Genomic DNA, 15,362 nt, shown 5'->3' with positions numbered 1-15,362 from the left:
ACCAGGACATCCTTCTGTCTGCAGCATCAATTATTTGACTGGTCCTTACATTTCTCTAGGATCCACCGCACTTGATTTTCTTTAGCAAACTCTGTTACTCCTAATACTTTATAAATATTCAGTTCTTTCTCAAATAAAAGGTAATAGCTGATACGTCCTCATTTGTTCAAGATCCATGACCACACAGTGATTTTTTGAGTCTGAGTAATATAAAATTAAGTTTTATCACTAAAAATGTCAGTAAAAGTGTACAAACCCATTTTCTACAGTTATAAGGTCTCAGTTGCCAAAGGATTGTATCCTGCACATATTTACAAGAAAATTTGGCTATGAAGATTACTTGACACCTTCTAGTTCTCCTAACCATGTGCTGCTTTCCACACTGCTTTATTAATATTTGCACAGGGCCACACTCCAAAACATGAGGACTCAGAATGACCTCTTACATAAAGGGAATTTTCCTTACAGGACAGACTAGTGGTTAAAAATACAGAACACGAGAGCAATGGTAAAAGCCTGCTGCCAGGAGGGAGGGCTGCAGGCCCGGTGCTATCAGCGAGAGAAAGAGAGCAGCAGCAAAAGGCAGAGCAGAAGCCGCGAGGGAAACGGAGCAGGCAAAAGGAGAAAATGTGCAACTGCCTATTTATATCCCAGGAATTCCCCACATTTCAAGACGGCGTGAAGAACGTCCCGCAGGCTGGGAAACACCTACTGCCCCCGTGGCTTTTTTTTTCTGGGTGTTTTCTGGCAATCGGACGATGCCGAGAGCACGGCGGGGGGAAGAGAGCAGCCCTCTGGATCGAAGGGGCTGCTCCCCTCGGGCGGTGCGGGGAGGTGCGGGACCGGCAGAGGGCAGCGGCGGGCCGGGCCGGAGCGCGGGGCGGGAGGTGCAGGCACAGGCACCGCCGCATCGGGCCAACTGCAACTACTTAGGGTGTGCTCTTGCTTCAGACTCCGAAACATGTCATGTGGAACATCAGAAAGGCGCACTGGTGAACTCTCCGCCTCTAATGGGAAACACTTGAGAGTTCCACCAAATCTGTCACTTTTTAAATGAAAACATGAAAAAAAAGAGCTAAGATAAAACAAAACAACAGGGAAAAAAAAAAAGTTGGAATCATGCACTTTGATTCAGATACTGAAAAATTTTCCTCTAGGAATGGAAAAACTGATGGGAAAAAAAAAAAAAGAAAAAGGCAAACCGAAATCTTCTCGTGCTTGTAGCGGCCGGAGCAGACATTCCTCCCTGTAATCCTCTCGTTCCCTTCCCGCTTCGGGAAGGGAAAAAAAGAAAAAAACAACCAAAAAAACCCTTCTCTGTGATGGCTCGTAGAGATTTTGGGACCTTAAGATGTTTAAACAAGTGGTTCCCATTTCTATGCTAAGGCAACTGGTGACTGTCTCAGACAACGCTGGCTGCTCTGGGCTGAACTGAACAGTGGTTTATCAAAAAAAAGCGAATCAAGAGGCTTCCAAAGCAAGCTCGCTGATTTTGGGGAAAGAGTAGGGAAAGAGAAGGACTGTTCAGTGGACTGGAACCACAACAGGCGGGGCAGGAGGCTGCTCTACAAGAGATATCAGCAATGATGTGTATTTTTAAAAACCTTACTGCTAACTTTTAAAATCTGCTTCTTTCTTGAAAACGTCCCCGTATCTCGGAGGCATCATAGGAACCAGAAAGGCAACCTGTAAGACCGGGGACTGAGAGGCCGCCCCTGTCCCTGTCCCTTTTCCTGTCCCTGTCCCTGTCTCTGTCCCTGTCCCTGCCCTCCTCGCCCCCCTCTGCCGGCCCGGCTGGGCGGCCGCTGCCGCGTGCCCTGGGGACATTGGATCCGTGGCAAACCGTGAAGACACGGATTAAAGTGCCTCGGGAATCCCTCTCCCACTGGTACCAGCGGGGATCCGAGTGGCCATTCCTGGATGCAGGGTGTGTGCCCCTCCTGCCCCGCTTGGGGCTGGTTTGAAGGCAGAAAGGGCTGGTACGGTCCCAAAACCTTGGCGAAAACGAATCAAGGGAGAACTCCGGCTGCCCAAACCTCAGAACCGTGCAACTCGCTTCCCCTAGAAAGACCTCCCGGCATCCCCCCGCGCCTCGGGGGTGTTTTATTAGCCAGGCAACCAACATTTCCCGGGACTTCGTTGTCCGGGCTGTACGAGCCGTTCCTGGCACCGCTTCTGACTCTCCGTCGGGGCTGCCAGCAGCCCCTCGGTGGGACAGGCTGAGGGGGTGGCTGTGAGGGTGGCTGCGGGGCAGCCTTCGTGCCGCAAGAACCACTTGTACCCGAGCGCGGGGAGCGTTCAGGAGCCACGTACCAGATGCCGCAGACATTGTCGCTGATAAGCACCAAGCGATATCGCCTCCAAAGCAAGGCGCGGAGGAAACGCAGCGCATCCTCAACATGTGCCTGATATTTTTTTCCCCCGAACATCTTGTTAAAAGCAACACCTGAAAAAAAAAGACGTGTAGCGAGTGACTCCTTTTTGTTTCTCTCCCCTTTTGATAACTTGGGACATTGCGCCTCGTGTTGTGCTCAGCTTCGCCCTGTCCTTTTTTGATTGTTTGGGTTTTCATGGAACAAAACGATAGTAATGAAAAGAACCCCAGTTATCGTTGGGAAAAAACGGGGAAACAGGCGCCGTATGTTAAACAACAGGTCAGTAACTTTTCTCTGCGGCGGAGCAGGCAGCTGGCCCCAAAATCTGCACCTTTGCATGCCCTGCTTGCCCGAGGAAGTGGAAGCTGCCCCGACAGCCCAAAAATCACGAACCTTCTCCCAACACTGTCTCACAGCCCATTTACTGAAGCCCCACGTTTCTTTTCAGATGCCCCCGCCCGATTCAAGCGCCAGATCTCGCATCAACTGCCAGTGAAATGCCCTTGGAGGGCCAGCCCGCGGCTCGGGGCGGTTTGTACCGTTCCGTGCCCGCTTTCCCCCCGTGCTGCCTCCTGTCATCGAAAACATTCACTGTGAACCACAAAGGTGAGATTCCGTCCAGTTACTTCGTGATCGCTCCGAATTTGTTATTCATGTGGTGTGGGGGGAAAATCCCGCTGGAGAGGGAAAGAAATTAAACGAAGGTAGGTGAACAATTCATCTACCAGCAAAACTGCAGGGTTTACAGGGCCAGCTGGGAAGGCAGGAGCCTCCATCTGTGTCAGGAGCCCTCCGGGAAAACCGAACTTGGGACCCCCGGCACTTCAGGGAAGGATGGCGTTCCTCTTGCCGTCATTTTATAACGGGGAAAGGCCTTACACAGTGAGCAAACCCTCTCCCAAAGGCCGAGCAGGGAGAGCCGCTGTTTCACTTTAAGATCACACCTGATGAGATTTCTCACCGTATTTGCTCACTGTGCAACTTGAGGGAGAGCAAGGCCCTCCTGCCCTGCCAATACGTTCGTGGTCTGTGGTTCTCGAGCCCCTCTCTTGGGGAGAAGGGGCAGGTCCCGGGAGCGGGTGGGCTCCTGCGGGGCGCAGCCCTGTCTGGTGCCCGGCGCCGAGTGCTGGGCGGGAACAAGAACGAGGTTTTGTCGAAAGCCGAATTCCACTTCAGGAAACATGCAGCTGATTTTGAACGGATTCCCACCAGCCCACCAAATCCTGCAGCTGCTTGTTTGGCTAATAAAGCCCCATGTGTTTCTAAACTTATAAAAAGAAAAAGGAAAGAGATGTCCATCCAAGTAAACTATAAGTGAAAACTCATTGATTACCTCCGCCTTCCTGTCTCTGATTTGATTAATCATTGGCCATCATGCTTTCCGAGTCACTTCTGTGTTGGTTTCCCTCTGCCTGAATCCTGTAAGACTTTTCCAGAAGGGCGGCTGTGATGTTGAGACCAACATACTGTAAACAACCACAAGAAGCACAGCTAATGTTTTCAATACAGCTCTAGGACTAAAATAAACTCATTGGATTAGGCCAGCCCGAGCGATTGTTTTGGTGAGCGCTTCCCAGGCCCGCTGCTGAGCACATCCCCGAGGGCTACCTGGGGCGGGCAGCGATGCCGCAGTGGCTCCGGGCGGCGGAGCGGGCGTCGACCCCGCCAGGAGGAGCCCCCTCCCTGCCTACCCTGTGCGGGGCCGCATCCCTGCTGCGGGGCAGATGTGACACCGCCGCAGAGCACAGCCCTGCCAAGGGCGGCGGTGCCACGCACACCTAGGAATGGACTTCTGGGGGATTCCGCAGAGGGGAACGGCAGAGCCGGGAGCCCCGCCCGTGGGCTCTCTCTCCCCCCAGCTCCCGGCTGCCAGGGTGTGCCCAGAGCTCCCGGCGCCGCTGGCGGGGCTCAGCGTCGCTCTCGGGGCTCTGCAGCGCTTCTTGGGGCTCTCCTGTCTGGTTATTCCGGCTCTGACCAAGCCCGCTACAGTGTCCGGCTTTTTAGTCCTCGCAGTATTTTTTTCACCGGCTTCTATTGCCCAAAACACCACGCCGGCTGCCCGTGCCCGCCCGCACGGAGCTGGCCCCCCACGTTTGAGGCTGGCCGCAGGAGCTGACTCCACGGGGAGGGCCGAGCCCAACGGGGAGGAAGGAGGGGGTCCCCGGTCCCTGCCCGCCCCGTCGAGCCGCCCTTCGGCCGCCCAGGCCGGGTCGGGCCCGAGGCGCAGGGCAGGCGGCGAGCTGGGGTCGCCGGAGCTCGCCGCGCTCCCGACCGGCGGGAGCCGCGTCCGTCACACACGCAGAGCGGAGATTTTTTAAGTAACAAATGTACTTTTTTATTTTTGAAACAAAAATATCGTTTTCGGCTTAACAATAGCCGGATCTTGCTGAATGAAGCCTTTGCATATTTTCCTGTTTTAATTGGTTGTATAATAAACAGTCCTGACCCCGCACTCTCTTTTCAATGAGTTCAGGGTGAAACGCGGACCATGGGACTGGAAGTGACTTTTTCACCACTTAAAACACGGACAAGAATACCAGGAATCAGGCGGTATTAACCTGGCGCTCCGGCCGGGGCGGGAGGGAGGGCGCAAGGTAAGAGCCCTGTGTGTGCCTCCTCACGGAGCACGGCTCTGCCCTGCCCTGCCCGCAGCCACCGCCACCGTCGCCTACCCGCTCCAGGCACGACTAGAGGAGCCGAAGCAGCTCTCCCGGGGTCCCTCAGCACTCGCGCTCCCGCCGGCCCGCAGGCAGAGGGCAGCCGTGCCGTGCCGTGCTGGTGGGGACCGGCCGGGGTGCCGAGGGCTCCGACCCTGGCCAGGGGTTCAAAGGACCTTTGCGGCCTGCGCAAAGGACCTGAGAGGAAGAAAAAGCTACGGCCGCAGAACATCCCGCCGAGTTAGCACTGCCCCGGTGTGCCAGAGCAGCAGAGGGGCTGTGGGAGCCCGCTCAGCGCCGGGGAGCAAACCCGGCCCTTCCCCCGAAGGACACGGGCAGCGCTGCCTCTCCTGCAGTGGCCGAGGCAGGCTGCTTCCACGCCTGCTCCGGGCAGAGAGAAAACACGCCTCGCTCTTCTGCTTTCATCTTTCTCCAGCGTTGCGTAAACTCGCGGCCGTTCCGTAAGGGCAGTGGCGGTGGCTCAGCGGCCCTGAGGCCCCCTGGCCCGGTTCTGGCCCCCGGAGCAGCCCCGCGGCCGGAGGAGGCTCCGCGCCAAGGTGCTGTCCCGGGGAGCGCGTCCCGCTCCGTGGAGCGTTCCCCTTGCCATCCTTTATATAACGGGGAAAGACCTTACACAACGCGCAAACCCAGCTCTTGCCAAGAGCTCGGCGCTCGGCTTTTGTAAAGGGGCCGACGGGGCTGGGCGGCGGCGCGGCCGGGGGCAGGTGGGACCCGCGGGATCAGCTGGCGTGGCGGCCCGGAGCGAGGGACTTCTGAGCCGCCGTGAGCACCCCTGGCGCTGTTCGTGCCCACGGAGCTGCCTGCACGAGGGGTCGGTAGAGACCCCTTCTCCTGCCCAGCCCCTGCCGTCCCAAGTGCCACTGTCGGGATACGGCCCGATCCTACACATCGGCCAGGCTGCCCAGCGGGTTCGTATGGGACACTCAGTCCCTGCGTGTCGGTGCCTGGGTGTTCGGTACCACACGGCGCGGTCCGCGGCGGCTCCTCACGGGCCGGCCCCCGCTGCCCAGGCAAGCACAGCGAGCAGGGACGTGATGGCCGCCCCCCTCCCCAGGCCAGCAGGACTGACCGGGCGGCCCGGCCGCTCCTGGCAGCGGCAGAGGCTGCCGGCAGGACCAGCCCTGCCCCGGGCCATAGCCCGACAGTGCCCGGCAAGCGCCACCAGGCCAGCCCGAGACGGTGGCCGGGTTCTCGCCGTGATTTCCCTGTAAAGTTTACATTCAGTGCAGTCTCTGTTTATAAAATACAGAAAACGATCGTGAAAACATCCTACAGGCTCAATGGCCGCAGTTGACTCGGGGCCGCGCTGCTGTCGGGGAGCGGCGAGGGGAGCCCGGGGCGAAGGCGATCGGAGCCTCGCCAGTGCACAAGGAGTCCGGCAGACGGACTAGGTACCGGCTCGGCCCGGAGAGCGGCCTCACGGGCCTGCCGGCCCGCTCCTTTCCCAAACGTGCGGCTCTGTCTCTCTGTGTGTACTCAGACGGGCACTGATAAAGCACTGGTAAAGACCCCTCGGGAATCGGAGTAGCCCCGGGGGCCGCACGGCCCTGCCCGATCCCGGGCTGCCGCCTCCTCCCGCAGCACCTGGCACTGCCAGGTATCGCTTTACCCAAAGCCGCCGAGCCTCAGCAGTCCCGGGCGCTTGCCAAGGGCGCTGCAGCCCGGTCGAGCGACGGCACAGCCCAGGAAGGAGACCGGGGAGGCGCCGGTGGGCCTGTACGGGGTCCGGGGCGGTAATCCCTCCCTCCCTTCGCCCCGTGCCCACCTCCGGCGGCGGGGGTTTCCCTTGTTTCCGACGCACCGCGGAGGAAACTAGCGGGACTGGCAGTACCTATTAAATAAGGAACAAGCAGCCAGTACCTATTAAATAAGGAACAAGCAGCCAAGGCCCTGAGCCCTCCGGTGCAAAGTTGCGATCCCCGAGGCCTGTGAGCGATGCTCCCTCTCCCCTCCACCACCCGCTCCCACCTGAGGGCCGCGGGCAGGTCCGAGTCACGGGACAGCGCTCCACGGGTGGCAAAGGCGCGAGTCGCGGCCGTGTCCCATGTGCACTGGCAGCACCTCTCCGGCCTTTCGCCCCATCGTTACACCAGTGTTCGTGTAGAGGCCAGGCTTTCTCCTTCCCGGCGCCCGGGGCAGCGCTCGGCCCGCAGCCTCTGCGCACATGGCGGAGCGGCCGCGGCACCGCCGCCTCGCAGCGGCTCCGCTTGCTGCACCCCCTGTGCGTCCCTGTCGGGCCGGGAGCGGAGCCCCTCGGCCGTACCAGCGCTCCCAGCGCCCTCCCGTTGGGGACAGGGCCTAGGCAGCGGGGCCAGGGGGCACAGCAGGGCACCCGGGCTGGCCCGGCGGGTGCCCCTGGAGCCCTTCTGCCCTGGCCGTGCTCGCCGAGTGGCGCCGCGGCAGAGAGGCGACCGGTCCCCATGTCCCCCCACGGCTTTCTGTGCCCGGGCTGGAAGCTGCCGCTTCCTCCCGTTCAGGGAGGCTGCAGCAGGCCCCAGCAAAAGGGAAGATCGTCAGGCAGCCGGGCAAGGGCCTGGCTGACCCGCGGGTCACGCTGCAGGCCTCCGGCAACAGGCGGAGAGTGCTCACCCCCAGCACTGGTTTTCTCCCCTGGCAGCCCCTCTCCGGGGCAGGGAGCGGCCCGCGCGGCCCGGGAAGCGGAATACTCGCATCCCTGCTCCTGCCGCAGGCCTCGCCCAAGTCGGGATCTAAGGGGACCCACTGCATCCCGGGCCGGCACTGGGCGACGGCCGCTCCGCCTGCCCCATCCCCTCCTGACCCGCAGGCGCCCGCGCAGGGGCCGCTGTCCCCATGAGCCGGCAGGTTTCGAAGCGAGGCCCAGGCCTCTGGAGCGCCGCTGCCGCAGCCATCGGCCCGGCGAGGAAAGAGGGACCCGCCGGCGGCTCCCGGCTCCGTCCCCGGCCGGGGCCCGGATGGGGCGCGGGCCGCTGTGCAGCGCGGCCGGGCCCGGGATAACGCGGAGCCGCGCTGTGTCGTCCCGAGCAGGCGGGGGAGAAACGAAAGCGGAGCCGGGGTCCGCTGCGGGCATAGCCGCAGGCACTGCCCGGAGGTCTGGGCACATGGGCGAGGTGCCGGCAGCTGCCGCGTCCCGGAGCGGAGGCTTTCCCGTGCCCGGCCGCGCTCACCCCTGTGGAGCCACCGAAACGTTCCCTTAGCGGCCGGCGGGGCCCCGCCGGAGCTCTCGGCGGGAGCGCAGCCCGCCGGTGCATCACGGAGCCGATGGAGAGCCCGGGCATCGCCCGCGTGTTCCCGCGGCGGAGCGGCCCCGGGAGCGGCCCCGGGAGCGGTGCCCGCCGCCAGGAGCGGGCCGGGCAGCGCCGAGCGGCCCTGGCACACGGTGCCCGCCCCATTCTCTGCCGCCGCTAACCGATCCCGAGCACGGAGAAGCAGAGTGAAATAAAACTATATGGAAAGAAGGAAAGGCATTTTATTGGAGACTTTACAATGCGAGAAAGTACAATAAAAGTGCTAGTTCACTCTAGAAAAGTTGGTCCCAAAATGGTACTATGCCACAGTATCTATCAGCTTACACAAACATTTACAGAATCGCTATGAACTGGCCCCTGTTTTATAAACGCTATTTTTTTCACATTACCCTATGTAAAATTGAAGGATCAAAACGTTTTAAGAAAAAGGTCAAGCACTCAAAAGCAGAACCTACTGGAAAATCCATTTGGGGCCAGGTTTGGGGTAAAAAAACGAAGATAGTTTAAACTTTCATTATTAATAATAATATGCACACTGAAAAATATTCTAATTTACAGGAAACTGTCTCTTTTTTTAATAACATCAAAATATTTTTTTAGACTTGTATAAAATTACTTTTAAGACCTCAGAGGACATTGTCTCCTTTAAAAAATATATTTCCCACTGCCGAAACGTTTCACGAGTGACCCTGGCAGGTTTTGTTTTTTGGTTTGTATTAACCAGCAATATCGCACATCTGCTGTTACAGCAGTCCCCACGTTAAGTACTATTTTAACGAAAAGGCACAGCTCGGAAGAAGCGCAGTGCTTTGCAGAGCGAGGAAGAAGACAGAAAACGCGAAGAGAAGGAGGAGGACGAGCACCGCGGGCACACAGTAGTGTATAGGCCCCGCCAGCCCTGCACCGCACGCGTGAAAATGCCTCCGCTATTTACAAGCTCCACTTTACTCTCCCCAAGGCCGAGCCCGAAAAGATTACGGCCGAATTGCATAGGAGCATAATTTTGAGGGCTAAACAGCTTATTTTTTAATTACATGCTCCCCTCCCCCCTCAAAAAAAACCCCAAACAAACCAAAACCCAACCAAAACCAAAACTAACAACTCACAAACAAACACACACACACACACACATACACACTCACACAAGCAGAGAAACACTCGGTGAATCCCCACTCGCTCGGAGACAGGCGGCCCGGCCGCCGACGCCCGGTGCAGCCCCGCGGGGAAGCCCCCACATTTACACTGCCGCCTTCTCATGGCCGGACGGCTCCTGCACTGACACTACACCCAGGGCGAGGCTGCTATTTACCCACCGCGACAGTTTGGGCAGAAAGAGAGGAAAGTCTGCAGCTAAAGGACGAGAAGAGACACGAGAGCACAGGGGAACGCGGCGGGATGGGAGAGGGGCAGCGGGGCCGGTGCATTTCTGTGACGGCGGCCGGCCGGAGCCTCCCTAGATGTCTATGCGGGAGTGTAGGGCGCTGTGTTTGCTGTCGTGCTCCCAGTAGGAACAGTGCATCATGGACAGCTCGGTGGGCTGACGGGCGCAGGCAAACTGGAGGCCGGCTCCGTTCGCCGCCGGGGCCGCCGGCGGCGCGGGGCTGGCCGGGCTGAGCTGCTGCGGGTGGTGGGCGTGCGGGTGGTGGTGGTGGTGGTGGCCCATGCCGTTGTAGGAGTTCACCATGCTGGGCAGCGCCATGCTCTGCACCCGCGAGTAGGGGCTGTAGGACGCCGGGCCCGAGAGTCCTTTCACATTGACGGGGCTGACGTTCCCGCCAGACATCTGGCAGGAGGTGTAGGGCATGGGCGCGGGGGGCTGCGCCAGCGGCCACGAGTTGTTCATGAAGGTGGACTGCAAGTACTTGGGCGGGGACAGGTAGCCGTAGCTGTCTGGGCTGAAGAGGGTCTTGCCAGGCTGGAAGTGGGTCGGAGGGGGCCGGAAAGGCCGTTTCATCCTTCGTCTCCGGCGGTAGTTGCCTTTCTCGAACATGTCCTCGCAGGCGGGGTCCAGGGTCCAGTAGTTGCCCTTGCGCTCGCCGCCGCCCTCCCGGGGCACCTTGATGAAGCACTCGTTGAGGCTGAGGTTGTGGCGGATGCTGTTCTGCCAGCCCTTCTTGTTCTTCTCGTAGAAAGGGAACTTGCTGATGATGTACTGGTAGATCCCAGACAGCGTGAGCCTCTTCTCGGCGCTCTCCCGGATGGCCATGGCGATTAGGGCCACGTAGGAGTAGGGGGGCTTCTGCGAGGGGTCCGGCTTCTCGGGGCCCTTGTCCGTGCTCAGCTCCTCCTTGACTCGCTCCGGCTCCTTGCTGCCGCTGCTGTCATGAGCCAGTAGCGCCACTGTGTCTTCCTCGCCGTCCGGGTAATTGCTCATCATGGTGCCCCGCGTCCGCCGCCCGGGGCGGCCAGCGCAGCGCCGCGCGGTGCCGAGCGCTGCCCGGTGCGCGGAGCCCGGCGCCGGCGGCCGTCCCGCCCCGCGCTCGCCGAGATCGAGGCCGGAGCCGGGACCGGGACGGAGATGGGGAGGCGCCTCTCGCGGCGCCGCTGGTCCGTGCAGCGCGGCGGCGGCGGCGGCGTCCCTGCCCCCGCGGGCTCCGCTCCCCTCTGCCGCGGCAGCCGGGCTCTTTTCTGATTTGTATGGGCCCGGCTGAGTTCCGCTTTCGTCAGGAGCCCGCTCCCCTATCGCGGCCGAGCCGCTGGGCACGGCCGAGTTCACCCCGCAGTCACGGCGCCGCGCTCAGCCCCGCGCACACGCGGCCCGACGTGGCCCCGCGGAACGGCGCGGAACCGCCCCGGCCCCGCCGCGCCGCCGGGGGCGGGGAGGCGGGGGGCGGTGTCCGGGGGGTGCTCAGGGAGCCTCTGCCGCCCACCCCGGAGCCCAGTGGGGCCCGCGGCGCTGCGCTCCCCGCCCGCCCGGTGGGTGCGAGGGGGTGTGCCCGCGGCGCTCGCCCCCGCCACAGCGGCTGTCACACGTCCAGCCGCACACGCGGCCGCGTTTATATGTCTTGGCCGCGGGCCCCGCCAACCGATCGCTCCCGAAGAGCACAAGGAGGCTGTTGCCGCTCCCTGCAAGTCAGTTCTTGCAGCTCTTATTTGCAGGAGGCAAGAGAGCGAAAGGTGTCAGGTCGCCCCTTCTCTCTCCCCGCAAAGTACGCGCTGACAGGCGGCTCGAGGGCCGGGGCAGGGTGGCGGGGCGGGGGATGACACACCGGGCAGCTTTCCTGACCGTTTCCCTGGAGGGCTTCGTCATATTTCACGCGGATCCTGGAGCACCGACATTCCCCCACTCCTTCCCCTTTCCTGCCTTCAGGTAGAGCCTCCCCGAACAGCAGACAGGCCGTCTCAGCTGGCCAGAGCACAAGATTATAACAACGTTATAATAAATCAGTAACACGGAGCTGCTCAGACACGGGCACGGTGGCGGGCAGAGGACTCTTTGCACTGATTTTTAACGGAGCCTTCAGCCCTATCACCGGGAATGGAGCAGACTGGCCCCGTTTGACCCCCGAGCCCTTCCATCAGACAACGCGGCTGCCGGCAGCCGCAAGAGCCCGGCCGAGCTCCGCAGGGCCGGGACCACCTGCGCTCCCGGCCCGGCCGCGCTCGGCCCTCGGGGTGCGGCACTGCCGTGAGCCCGGCGCTGCAGACACGGCTCCACACGGACCCGACCTCTTCTCCCGTACTCAAGCACAGTTCGGTCTGCCCAGAAGCGGCCCTGGGAGCAGCTGCACGCTCAGCTCGGCGCCCGCAGCTCCGCCGGCCGGCAGCTCACGGCCCTCAGACTCGCTCCTGCCTTTCTTGAACGTGAACACATTGTTCTCCGCCCCGCAGATTTTACGTGCTACACCAATTTTGGTAATCAAGCATGAGCCCGGGGGGCTGGCAGCTCCCGAACGTGCGCGCCCGGTGCAGCCGGGCCTCTTCCGTCGAAGAGCGCCTGGGGCTTCGATGGCTGAAGCGCGGATCTCTAGTTCGTGTGCCTGGCCACGGGTCCCCGCTCCCCGCCCCGGGAGAGGCTAATTGGGGATGAAGGCAGACGACGATGTAGAAACGTATTTTAACCGAGAAATAAACGAGTCCTTCGGGGAATTCTTATATTTACATATATATATATTATACTCCTCAGTTAAAATACGTTTCTACATCTTCTTCCACGGCCATATAACGAATCCCTCATCTCCCCTCGACGGAGGAATGCGTGGCCCGTAACCCGGGCTCTATGATTTCGGTCACAGACAGGAGGCCCGTCTGTTTCCGCACCCAGCCGCGGAGCAGCGCACGCCGCCCCCAGGCACCTCCCCAAGGCACACAAACGAAACGGCGGAGGGACGAGGCCCGCACGAGAGACCCTCTCCAGGTTTCTCCTCCCCGGGCGGCCCCCAGTGGCTCGCCCCGCGCAGGGCGGCGGAGCAGCCAGAGCCAGCTGTGCCCCGCCGCCGGGACGGGGCTGCCGGGCTCCCCAGGGCCGGGGCGAACTTCTTTCTGCCGGCCACCCATGCTGCTCCCGGCGCTCCCCCTCGCAGGCATTTCCGCGGCGAGGGCCGGGGCAGGTGTAACAGCGCTGCCGCCTGTGTCATCACCTCCGCCAAATGGCACATTCCTCCCTTCTCACTCCTAAGCCGGGCGCGTAGCTCCTTACCAGGGCTCGCTCGCTCGCAAAGGACATTTGACATCCGAGGGGCTTGTTTGGGTTTTTTTGACAGCCCGACCAAGGGGGATTTCGGATGAACACCAGGACAGACGCTCAGCCCAGCGCTGGGAGCGGCGATGGGGCCGAGCAGCGGCAAAGGTGAGCGCGCAGCCCAGTGTGCGGCTACTGGAACGTTTGACACCAGGATAGGCAGGCGCTGCCAGGCTCTTCCCTCTCCTAATTAAGCCCTTCGTGGGACATGAAAGAAGCACCTGAAAGCGCAGGAGCATGCCCATGAAGCTGTACCCTATAGCTGCGGTTGAGCGGAGAGCTGAGGGCTTATCGGCACACACAGAAATGTCACAGCGAGGAGGATGCGAGAAATCAGGAAGGGCAGCGAGCAGCGGAGCGCGGAGAGCCCTTTCCGGGAGAAGGATCGGGGGATCCCCGGGGAGCGGCGCGATCTGCCGGTGCGCCTGGGTAAGCCCGCGCCCCGCCGCTCCCGGGGCAGGCAGGAGTCGAACATGCCGGACAAAGCGAGCGCAGAAGGAGCCAGCGGAGCTGCTCCCGGCCCGGTCCTGCGGTCGCCCTCGGGGTAGGGGAAGCAGGAGGGAAGCTCGCAGTGGAGAGGGCTCACGGCGCCGGTGCCCGTAACCCGGCCCGCTGCGGAGAGGTGGCGGGGAAAGGGCTCTCGCTTTCTTCACACGAGGGCAGAATAGCCCCAGCTCCAGCCCGTCCCCAGTGCAGGAAAGCCGGGAAGGAGGCGGGCAGAGCGGGGCTCAACCCCGGCCACGCACCTCCGCTAAGAAGCGCCCCGAAAGGTGCTGCAAATCGGGGCTGCGCCGGTACCGAGCCGCACCGGGTCTACCTTCCCGAACAGAGCACGGACCCTCCGCTGCGGCCCCGGGTTCCGTATTCCGGCCGGGCAGCGGCTGAGCCCGTAGCACGGGTGGAACCGCGGAGCGGAGCGGGACACGGCAAGCGCCGGAGGTCTCGTAGCGCCCCAGGGACACGGGGCAGGGCGCCGCCCCCACGGCTGGTCCCCGTAGCCCGGACCACGCTTCCCATGAAAGTCGTGCCTTCAGCTGCAGCGCTGATAAGACTCGAGTAGCCAGAGTGGGCTTTTTTCTACTCACCCTGTGCAGGAAGCAGAGGCGATTCTACCTGGGTCGGTTGGTTTGAAAATGCGGCAGCCTTCCTCTCCCAAAGTTTTTTTGGTTTTGTTTGGTTTGGTTTTGTTGTTTGTTGTTTTGGGTTTTTTTTTGAGAGAGAGAAAACATGCCTCCGGCGGGGAGCGCCGGAGTGCCCCTGGCTCGGAGAGCCCCGCTCCCGTTCGGCCAGCACAGCCGTCGCCTGCAGGCACCGGGGCAGGGCTCCCACCTCCCTCACCAAGACGCGGACAGCGACAGGCGACACAGACCCGTTGGCTGTCCTCCGGTTCCTGCTCCGCTCCGGTTGCCTCCCGGGGTCGGACACACGGCCGAGGACCCACCGCTCTAGCCCGGGCACGCTGCGGCCGTACCCACATTAACGCGCACTCTTTTGGCTCACGCAGCAGCGACACGGATGTAAAAGCGGCCCCGGGCGAGCCTTCTTCCCAGTCCCGTTTCCCTGAGGAGCGGGACCCGCGGCGCCGCGGGGCTCCGGGAGCCGGGAAGGACCGGGCGCTCTCGGTCCGCCCTCCGTCCCCGCAGCACCCTTCCTTCCTCGGCACAGCCACCAAAGCATCCGGGACAGAGCAGTCAGCATGCTACCGTGTCAAGTATTCCTAGTTTCTTCCTTTTTTATTTTCCCAAGTACTACTAGTCTTTAAGATTGTGGACTATTTATCCCCATAACAAACACAGGAATAGCAGGGTATATATAAACGCGGCACGCGCGGGTCTGTCCCGCACCACGGCGCTCACGAGAATTAACGAAATGTACTGCGGGAAATAAAATATTCTGGCCTCAATGAAAATTAATCAGATTTAATGTATTAAAAGGCTGAGACGGAGGCGTTTTCCTGCGTTACCTACGCGAGGGACCTCCGTGTTCCCGCGGGCAGAGCAGTACGGAGGTGCTCCGGGACTCGGCGGCTCCAGCCCCGGCAGCCCGGGCTGGGCGGGCCGCTGCCCCGCTTTCTCTCCAGAGCCCGCTTCGCTCCTTTTCTAATTGACATCTGGAGGCAGGCTCGATCCTGGAGGTGCTGTTAGCAGCACAGCACCGACTACCAGAAATATCCAGAAATAATAACCTTTGCAACCTCACCACAATCATTATGTGAGACAAAACTGCATGCGTGTCACTCCCTTCAGACCCTAAACTCTTGTCTTGCATTTTTAGAATCTCACCTCTCACTTGTCCTGCAGATCACCTCGCTCACCTAGGGCCACCCCAAACACACACAGTCCCACTTTCCCCTCTGTTCAGGGTTCCCAGCAGCACAGTCCCGAATATTTCATAAACGCTC

General features: G+C 61.1%; 2 protein-coding genes across 2 annotated transcripts in view; both read right to left on the bottom strand.

Moving 5' to 3' along the window:
* Window positions 1–15,362, bottom strand: part of PIK3CB (phosphatidylinositol-4,5-bisphosphate 3-kinase catalytic subunit beta) — a 279,429-nt gene that overhangs the window by 107,776 nt on the left and 156,291 nt on the right. The gene's annotated exons all lie outside the window — the stretch shown is intronic.
* FOXL2 (forkhead box L2) lies at window positions 935–10,657 on the bottom strand. Its single transcript, XM_027686279.1, has 2 exons — window positions 9,185–10,657; window positions 935–945 (listed from the first exon to the last, which is right to left on the bottom strand). The coding sequence occupies exon 1, from the start codon at window positions 10,655–10,657 to the stop codon at window positions 9,734–9,736; it is 924 nt and encodes a 307-aa protein (XP_027542080.1). The 3' UTR covers window positions 935–945; window positions 9,185–9,733.

The sequence above is a fragment of the Neopelma chrysocephalum genome, unplaced genomic scaffold (assembly GCF_003984885.1).
Source record: "Neopelma chrysocephalum unplaced genomic scaffold, ASM398488v2 Primary Assembly neopelma1_70, whole genome shotgun sequence".
NCBI classification, from domain to species: domain Eukaryota; kingdom Metazoa; phylum Chordata; class Aves; order Passeriformes; family Pipridae; genus Neopelma; species Neopelma chrysocephalum.
Note: the sequence above shows the minus strand (reverse complement) of the source record. Positions and strands in the feature narration are given on the sequence as shown.